The sequence below is a fragment of the Triticum aestivum genome, chromosome 7D, assembly GCF_018294505.1.
Source record: "Triticum aestivum cultivar Chinese Spring chromosome 7D, IWGSC CS RefSeq v2.1, whole genome shotgun sequence".
Lineage (NCBI taxonomy): Eukaryota > Viridiplantae > Streptophyta > Magnoliopsida > Poales > Poaceae > Triticum > Triticum aestivum.
This window is the reverse complement of record NC_057814.1, coordinates 641,225,218-641,233,688: the sequence shown is the minus strand read 5'-3', so window position 1 is coordinate 641,233,688 and position 8,471 is coordinate 641,225,218. Positions and strand designations below refer to the sequence as shown.

General features: G+C 50.3%; 2 protein-coding genes across 2 annotated transcripts; both read right to left on the bottom strand.

Annotated features, from left to right (window-relative positions):
* Nucleotides 1-2,811, bottom strand: LOC123165143 (uncharacterized). The gene is made up of 3 exons (XM_044582778.1): nt 947-2,811; nt 558-648; nt 1-428 (listed from the first exon to the last, which is right to left on the bottom strand). Exons 1-3 carry the CDS (start codon nt 2,768-2,770, stop codon nt 229-231), a joined length of 2,115 nt encoding a protein of 704 aa, XP_044438713.1. The 5' UTR covers nt 2,771-2,811; the 3' UTR covers nt 1-228.
* A 1,452-nt stretch (nt 2,812-4,263) lies between these two features.
* Nucleotides 4,264-7,127, bottom strand: LOC123164928 (clathrin light chain 2). Its single transcript, XM_044582539.1, has 3 exons — nt 6,674-7,127; nt 5,234-5,387; nt 4,264-5,119 (listed from the first exon to the last, which is right to left on the bottom strand). Exons 1-3 carry the CDS (start codon nt 7,006-7,008, stop codon nt 4,667-4,669), a joined length of 942 nt encoding a protein of 313 aa, XP_044438474.1. The 5' UTR covers nt 7,009-7,127; the 3' UTR covers nt 4,264-4,666.
* Between the last annotated feature and the right edge of the window lie 1,344 nt (nt 7,128-8,471).

Genomic DNA, 8,471 nt, shown 5'->3' with positions numbered 1-8,471 from the left:
TTAAACTAATTCCGGGATCCTTGTTATTCATATGTAAAGCTCATCTACAAAGGTTCTTCCTTCCTGTTGAAATGCTAGGCCTTAAAGTCAAATTGTACAGGAGCGACTTTCTCGTCGTAGTAAAGGATTTCTGTATCCTTCATACATACAGCTCGCTTCATCTTATTCCACTCATCTCTGTCTTCAATCCTAATACAGCACACGACTAATGGCACTCCCCATGTCAATTCACTGTAGCCATCGTCCATGGTAGTTAAGCTCTGATATGCACGAGGACAGTGCTTCCCGTACCATCTTGTTGTTGCCCTCTACATACAGAACGTCTTCAAACAGACTCTTTGCCTGCTCCAGCAGCCTTATCTTCTCCTTGTTGTTCCGAGACCGCAACTGGGATCGCTGCTGCAGCGCGCTGCCCCATCTGTAGAGAGCTGCAACGCCGCATTACTTAGATGTGAGCATCATACACAGCCACATCCAAACAACCAGAGATGGGAAATGAAGTATCCAAGTTCAAACTTGTAGGGAAATTCAGGCTAAAAAGCAGAGCGGTGTCGAACCTTCTGGAGCATAAGTGTTGCTTTTGGATAACATGGCATCAAACTTGTCGATTGCAGCCAAATACACCCGGTCAGCATCAACTGCTGCTTCCTGCATCAGTTTTTTTTTTCGCAACAAAAGTTACTAGAAAGCAAGTTTCAAATCAAATGCACAAATAGCAAAAAAAGCATAAACCATCCTAAATACTTAGCAGAATGTCAGGACTTGTTGATGTATGCCAAGTATTTGAGCTTCTAGGCTGTTGATGCTTATCATTTCATTTTACCAACATGACAGAGCAACTATGCAGCAGTGCTTATACCCCACAACACAAATGCAGTAATACTGTATGTAAACTAAAATAGATGTTTGTCCTTAGCATGTGTATAGGAAGGTCAATGTCCAATACCGGTCCGATGTCGGCGAGCAGTTGGCCACGAAAGATAAGCGCCAGTCCCCAATTGTACAGCGCCTTGACGTCACCCGAATCAATTGACACAGCCGTCCTATAGCTTCTCCCAGCCTCAACAAGGAGGCTCTCACACTCCTCGCAAACGCCCACTAGCGCTGAAGAAATGCTCTCTCTGTTAAGGATTCTTCTGTCCAGCTTCCTGGACTGTGAGACGCGCTCTCTTCCATTCAGATAAGCCCCGCTGTTGGCCAGCAGCGTCCTCAGCTCGCGGCTAATCTTGAGCTTCAGCTCTCCATGGAGGAGGTAAGTGTTCCCTAGCTGACCGACCGCTACCAGGCTTGTCGGCCTCAATGCCACGGCGGTGGACAGAAGCCTTGCCGACCTGTACAGCAACGTGTCTGCGGCCTCTTCGTCGTCCCTGGCCATCATGCATTCCCTCGCCTTCCTCAAGATCTCGGCAGCCTCCTTAACGTTGCGGCTGAACTCTTCAGCGTCTGAACCCATGGCAGCACCACCACCCTCATCATCATCTGTAAGTGGTTGCTCATCAACACTGGAGGCGCCACTGCCCACAAATTCATCAATTGGCATCCCCCGTGCTCCACTCGCTCGGCTCTCACCGCCGTCGCGGCGCTCGATCTTCAGCCTGTACGACCTGTCCCGGATCTCGAGCGTCCTCTCCAGCAAAGAGGACTCGGCGGATTCAGCGGCGGCGAACCTGCCGCCTTCTTCAAAGCGAGCGTCGCTCCTCACCCTGCCGCCTTCTTCAAAGGGACCATCATTTCGCACCCTGCTGCCGTGGCCATGCCTGTGCTTGGACACCAGCCTCTCCAGCCGGTCGTCGTCTTCCTGCCCACTCTCAGAACTGAACCCGGCATCCTCAAACCCATTGGCAGCAGCATCCTTGCCATCGAACGGCAGCATGTCGAGCGGCCGGGCACTTCCGGCGGCCGTTGAATCAGCCGGCTCGTGTTCCCCATCCCCTTGCTGGGCATGAGCTACACCAGAGCCTGAATTACTCTTGGCATCGGCCGTAGCGGCGGCGGCGGCATCAGGGGCGACGGCCTTGGCGGGCTTCTTCCGCGGCGAGGCGAAGCTGAGCTCCCGCAGGGCGGCCTTGGCCCAGCCCCCGACGTAACCGGCGACCTCCCTGGCCACCTCGCCCAGCGCGGCGTCTCCCGGGGCGGGGCCGCCGTTGGTCTGGGCAGGGCCGGCCGCCGCGGCCGCGAACTCGAGGAGCGCATCGCGGGCGCGGTCGAGGGACTCGAGGACGGGGCGGCCCCTGTCGTCGCCGTCGTCGTCGGCCAGGAGGCGGTCCTTGAGGGAGAGGAGGCGGGCGTCGAGATCCGCGAGGAGGGCGGCGAGGCAGTGGCTGGAGGGGGCGCCGGGGGCGAGGTGCCTGGCGGTGGCGAACCCGGCGGCGAAGACGGCGGCGAGGAGCGGGGCGGGCGGGAGGCGGGAGAGGGAGAGCGCGGCGACGGGGAGGAGGAGGAGGGGGAGGCCGTAGGGCGCGGCGGCGAGGGATTGCGTGATGCGGAGGAAGGGGAGGCCCAGCGGGTCGTCGGCGGCAGGGAGGTCGGCCCAGCCGTTGTAGGACGCGGCGGCGGAGGAGGAGCAGCAGCGGGTGGAGGTGGAGGCTCGATGCGGGCGGGATCGGACGGGGAGGAGGTGCGTGTGTCGGAGGTGGAGGTGGAGGCGGAGGCGGAGGCGGACGCGGGATGGTGTCGGCGGCCTGGAGAGGAGGAGGAGGAAGAGGGGCTGCGAGGAGGAAGGAGAAGGGAGGGGAGAAATGGCGGAGGAGGATGCCGCCGCGGCCGCCATTATCCCACCCCACCACTGCCCCCGCCGCCTGTCTACCCCTTTTTCAGTGTGAGAAATATCCACTATCTATTATAAGCATCCATTCGAGGGACGAGCTTTTTCGGACGGAGGGAGTATAATAAAAATTACGTCGAGATTCCAAGACCACGAAACGACCACTTGCTGCCATAACGTGCCGCTGTCGCCACTCCTCTATCAAAGCCGGTTTTACCTCATCGATGATGGCCGGGAAGTCTTCATGCACGTGCCCCTAAGGAGAAGTGCCCTGGGGCGGCAGCCGTCGCCGTTGAACCCTTGCCTAGATCTTAATCACCTGACACCAACTCTAGCCGCATGACGAGAAATCCTAACCTCACCGCCCCAAAGACACAGCAATCTACATCGGAGCTCCGTCAACTACGTCCACCTGGACAAACTCAGACGAGGATCGAAGCCCAAAAGACAAAGTCGCAAAAGAAGCATCATTATCCCCCCGGACTAAAAAACCTAACCCAAACTACTAACCAGAGCGAAGGCATCGAAAATCCCCTACCCGCCACTAATCGTCGGAGCGATGTGCAGAAAGGAGACGAATCCACGGACAAACCGGTGAAGTCTGAAGGAGAGAGTTTGCTGTAGCAGCGGACAGATACGAAAACAAGAGAAAGTCTACGTGAGTTCATACATAGAAGCCAATTCTTGGATTCAGCCGTTAGAACAGTAACATCTCTATTACTCCGTTGGGGTACTTAGAAATCTATTGTTAAAAATAGTAGAATAAAAAATACTGGAAAATATAAAAAGAATTGGATTTTTTTGTAACATATAAAAATCGAAGCTACAATCCTTAAAACAATGTTTAATGAATAGTAGGGCCCCAAATTTCTTTTCTTTTTTGTGAAACCCAAGTTTACTTTGTGCACTAAGAGTATCACGGGTATCATTACTTTGCGAAACTTCACATGCTGCGTAGGATGGTATACCAAGTTTGATACTTTAAAATTACAAAAATTGTTTTTTTTTCTATTTTTAAAGTTGAGATTTTACGAATTTGATCATCAGGGATGTTTAGGGAAATTTGTTAATTTTGTCCTCGTATAGTTTTTTCCAGTTTGATTTTACTACTTTTTATAATGGAATTTTAAGTATAAGAGATTTGGACGGTGGACGGTGAAAGACATTACAGAAGGCCGGTGGACGGTGGTTCAGCTGGAGGTTGAAGAGCTGCCCAAAAATTCGACTTACACCGAAAAGATAACTTGGTGGCTATATGAATTTTAGGTGACTTACATGCTGCAAAGAAAACAATTTATGTGGAACTGTTGCATTTCCATCAGTGCAAATTTGAACAGAGAAATTTCACAAAAATAAAATTTGAAGGGGTTAAAGGATGTTGTACAATAATTCTCACAAAAAAAGAGGATGCAACAATAAGAGCATTCAAGCTACAGCAATGCCAACAATATCATCAAAGCATCCAACTTCACTTGTACAAACAGAAGATAGCACTGAACTTGAGATGAAAAACCAAATGATATAATATATGCAACAAACCACAGGTCTTTTACCAAAAATCCAACAATTGATGATAAATATACAAACACATACAGCACAGCCTTACCTTATTCTTACCAGTCCCCTCTTTCTCTCTACAAAATGCAATGACAATATTAACGAATAAAGTTTGCTGGTCCCATAAGTAACAACCCTCCTGCTCATAATAACAAACTCAAATTAATAATAGTACACTGCGTGTGTCTCCGCCATGATTCCCCGTGGTGAACTCAGACGATTTCACCACCTCGCATCGTATGTGGCCTTCACGCTCCTTCCCCGTCTCTCCTGGAACAACTCTACTGACACCCAAATATATAACCCTACTGCGAAGGATTAGCGGCTGACCGAAGCCATCCTCGTTCAGGCAGCGGCGATGGGCTCAGCTGGTGGCGCCGGAGCTGCTGCTGCTGGGGCGGCAGCGACGGCGGGTGCTGCGTTCTCCTTCTCAGGGACAGTGCCGTTGGCAGGGGCATCCTTGGCAGCAGGTGTCGCTGCCGCCTTAGCTCCGTCCTTTCCAGCGGCGGCCGGAGCTCCGTCCTTCCCGGCAGGTGCAACAGCGGGTGGTGGAGGTGGCTTCATGTGTGGCGGCGGTGTGTGCTTCAGCTTCGACAGGATCTGGCGCATCCGTGCCATGTCGGTGGCCTTCCCGGGCTTGGGGCCCTGGACCACGATGATCCCAGGCTTCTTGTCCTTGTCCTTCTTGCCTGTCCTCTTCTCGATGTGTGCAATCTCCTGTGGGATGAGCTCGGATATCGCCTTCCAGTACTGCTTGTCGGCGCCCTTGTGGAACTTCTCCTGGTTGGAGAGGAAAAGCTGATAGCAAGCAGTAACACAGGGAGAGAACAAAAAGAGATGTCAGGTAACCATATGTTGTTCAGAAAAAGCCACAGAGAATACGCAGGATCATGATGTTAAGAAATACTCTACCTTCTCCCTTTCCCGGTTGTGATCCTTGCTTGTCTCAAGGTTCAACTTGCGCTTCTCAACGAAACCCTTCTTGAACTCTTCAGCTTCAAGGATGATTTGGCTCCTCAGCTCCTTCTCGTGCTTCTCTTTTTCCTCCAGGAGGAGTGCATTTTGACTGTTCACAGCTGGTGTTAGCATTTACTTTGCACAACGCAGATGAAATCAAGGAGTAAAAATAGCAGTATTTATTCTCTAGGAGATATGGCCTCTATTCAGGATGTTTAATGCAACACTAGTGTTGTAGTTGATGACATAGAACAGGGCCTACAACAATTTATATAAAGACATTCTCTGGCCCGGAAGTCAGATCTGGAGTCATATGTTATATCTTTATCTGAAAGTTTATTTCGTAGTGGCTACAGAAAACTGCATAGTTTGGTGCAGGGATTTAAATAGGCAAATAGTGCACTGGAGGAAACATAACAGAAACGCCAATAGAAGCAAACACTTCCTATAGGGGGGAATAACATTAACATATTCAAGAACCCTCATTTAGTTCTTGGAAAGCTCTCATTTTGGACACAGCACTTTGACTACCTATATATATGTAAACATTTACGTATATTGGATAATTATATGCCATGTGTAAATTTGTCTCAGCAAGTAGCCCAGTTTGAAAAAGCAAAAAACAAACTTAAATGATACAAAAATACAGATTTGTGTGCATGAACATGAACCTGCATGTATTTGCCACTATGATCTAGAAATAAGAAAAAGGGATTCATTCGCAATTCCCTGTAGATAAAAAACTAAAGAGGCAGCTAACACCTAGAGATTCAAACTTGCAGTTTCATCATGCAAATTCAGTTGGACCTTCTTGATTTGATATCCTCAACTACAGAATCCCGGGTTTAAATTGTGCACCTAATGTGCCTCAAGATCACCTAACCCTGAGAAAGTGTTGCAGCAAGCTGAAGTATTTTATCATATTAACAGGTCATGATGAAAAAAGTTATGGCAGTCAGACAAGTGTATTCCTAATGCGAAATCACGACTAAAGTGACCAACTTGTACGGCAATCGCTCCTATGCAGCTAAATTTCTACTGCAAAGACAGTAGGTCACATCGTTATATGGCAAATTCCAAGCGATCATTTGCTTTTATTCAGCTAAAATCATAGTGTTCTGAAGCTGCGAAGGCACTGGGTCACACCATCATACAGCACGCGCACTGAATTACCAGCAGGTGCTCGCTTGGCAGACCGAATCCGCACCACAAAGACACGGCAGGTCGGTGCCCCAGATAGTGGCAAGCGGCAGGCCAGATCGTGGCCCGGCCCGGCAGATCTACGCCCCGGACCAACCCAGGCGCCACGATCGCGCGGCTAGATCCAGCGGAACCAACCGCCGTGCCCGATCAGATCTGGGCAACGGAAGAGGCGAGGAAGGGAACCAAACGTACCGGCGCCACTCGCGGAGGAGGAAGCCCTCGTCGGCCCCCATCTGGGCGGGGTCGGGGAGGACGGGGCCGGAGTCGGTGAAGAGGCCGTCATCCTCCGCGTCGTGGTGCATGCCGTTGCCGTTGGAGTCGGGCATGCCGAAGGGGTGCGCGGCGGCGGAGTCGTGGCGGAAGGCGTAGGGGTCGGGGGAGGCCGGGAAGGAGGAGTCGTCGGCGCCCCCGGAGACGTGGACGTCGGCCGCGGCGGGGGCGGGGGAGTCGGCGAAGCTGAGGAAGGGGTCGTCGTGGAAGGGCGCGGCCGCCGGCGAGGAGGTCGGCGAGTCGAAGGCGGTCGCCATGGACGGACGATGGGGTCGGGATCTGGAGGTCGGGCGGAGGGGAGGGTGGTGATCTGTGATGTCGCGTGGGGAAGTGGAATGATGGTGGCGATGCGGGTGGTATATGGTGGTGGGGGGACGGGAAGGGGGAAGGTACACCGGGTGGGTCGTTGGCGCCCCAAATTACTGGACTGCCACTGCCCACCAAACGGGCCCATATCTTTTGCCGGGGGTGCCCGGAACCCTTTCCGGTGACCCGATATGTACCCGGTACCCTCCGGAACACATCCGGTGTCTGAATACTATCGTCCTATATATCAATTTTTACCTCTCGACCATTTCGACACTCCTCGTCATGTCCGTGATCTCATCCGGGACTCCGAACAACATTCGTCACAAAATCACATAACTCATATAATTCTATATCGTCAATGAACGTTAAGCGTGCGGACCCTACGGGTTTGAGAACTATGTAGACATGACCGAGACACCTCTCCGGTCAATAACCAATAGCAGAACCTAGATGCCCATATTGGCTCGTACATATTCTACGAAGATCTTTATCGGTCGAACCGTTATGACAACATACGTAATTCCCTTTGTCCATCGGTATGTTACTTGCCCGAGACTCGATCGTCGGTATCTTCATACCTAGTTCAATCTCGTTACCGGCAAGTCTCTTTACTCGTTCCGTAATACATCACCATGTGACCAACTCCTTAGTCGTTTGCTTGCAAGCTTATGATGTGTATTACCGAGAGTGCCTAGAGATACCTCTTCAATACTCGGAGTGACAAATCCTAATCTCGATCTATGCCAATTCAACAAACACCTTCGGAGATACCTGTAGAGCATCTTTATGATCACCCAGTTACGTTGTGATGTTTGATAGCACACAAGGTATTCCTCCGGTATCCGGGAGTTGCATAATCTCATAGTCGAAGGAATATGTATTTGACATGAAGAAAGCAATAGCAATAAAACTGAACGATCATCATGCTAAGCTAACAGATGGGTCTTGTCCATCACATCATTCTCCTAATGATGTGATACCTTTATCAAATGACTACTCATGTCCATGGTTAGGAAACCTTAACCATCTTTGATCAACGAGCTAGTCTAGTAGAGGCTTACTAAGGACTCGGTATTTGTTTATGTATTCACACATGTATTTAAGTTTTCGGTCAATACAATTCTAGCATGAATAATAAACCTTTATCATGAATTAGGAAATATAAAATAACAACTTTATTATTGCCTCTAGGGCATATTTCCTTCGGTTCGACCTTTCGGTCTCTAGTGTTCCGAGACCATGTCTGTACATGCTAGGCTTGTCAAGTTTAACTCAAGTATTCTTCATGTGCAAAACTGGCTTATACATGTTGTATGTGAACGTAGAGTCTATCACATCACACCTGATCATCACGAGGTGCTTCAAAACGACGAACTTTAGCAATGGTGCATACTCTGGGAGAACACTTTTA

Excerpts from the sequence above, each read along its gene's own strand:
- LOC123164928 (XM_044582539.1), bottom strand. The coding sequence starts at position 7,008 with ATGGCGACCGCCTTCGACTCGCCGACCTCCTCGCCGGCGGCCGCGCCC. Across the intron at positions 5,388-6,673 it reads CTCCTCCGCGAGTGGCGCCG|TCAAAATGCACTCCTCCTGG; the intron begins GTACGTTTGGTT and ends AGCTGTGAACAG. Across the intron at positions 5,120-5,233 it reads ACAACCGGGAAAGGGAGAAG|CTTTTCCTCTCCAACCAGGA; the intron begins GTAGAGTATTTC and ends GCTTGCTATCAG.
- LOC123165143 (XM_044582778.1), bottom strand. The coding sequence starts at position 2,770 with ATGGCGGCCGCGGCGGCATCCTCCTCCGCCATTTCTCCCCTCCCTTCT. Across the intron at positions 649-946 it reads TGCTCGCCGACATCGGACCG|GAAGCAGCAGTTGATGCTGA; the intron begins GTATTGGACATT and ends AAACTGATGCAG. Across the intron at positions 429-557 it reads CAACACTTATGCTCCAGAAG|CTCTCTACAGATGGGGCAGC; the intron begins GTTCGACACCGC and ends GCGGCGTTGCAG.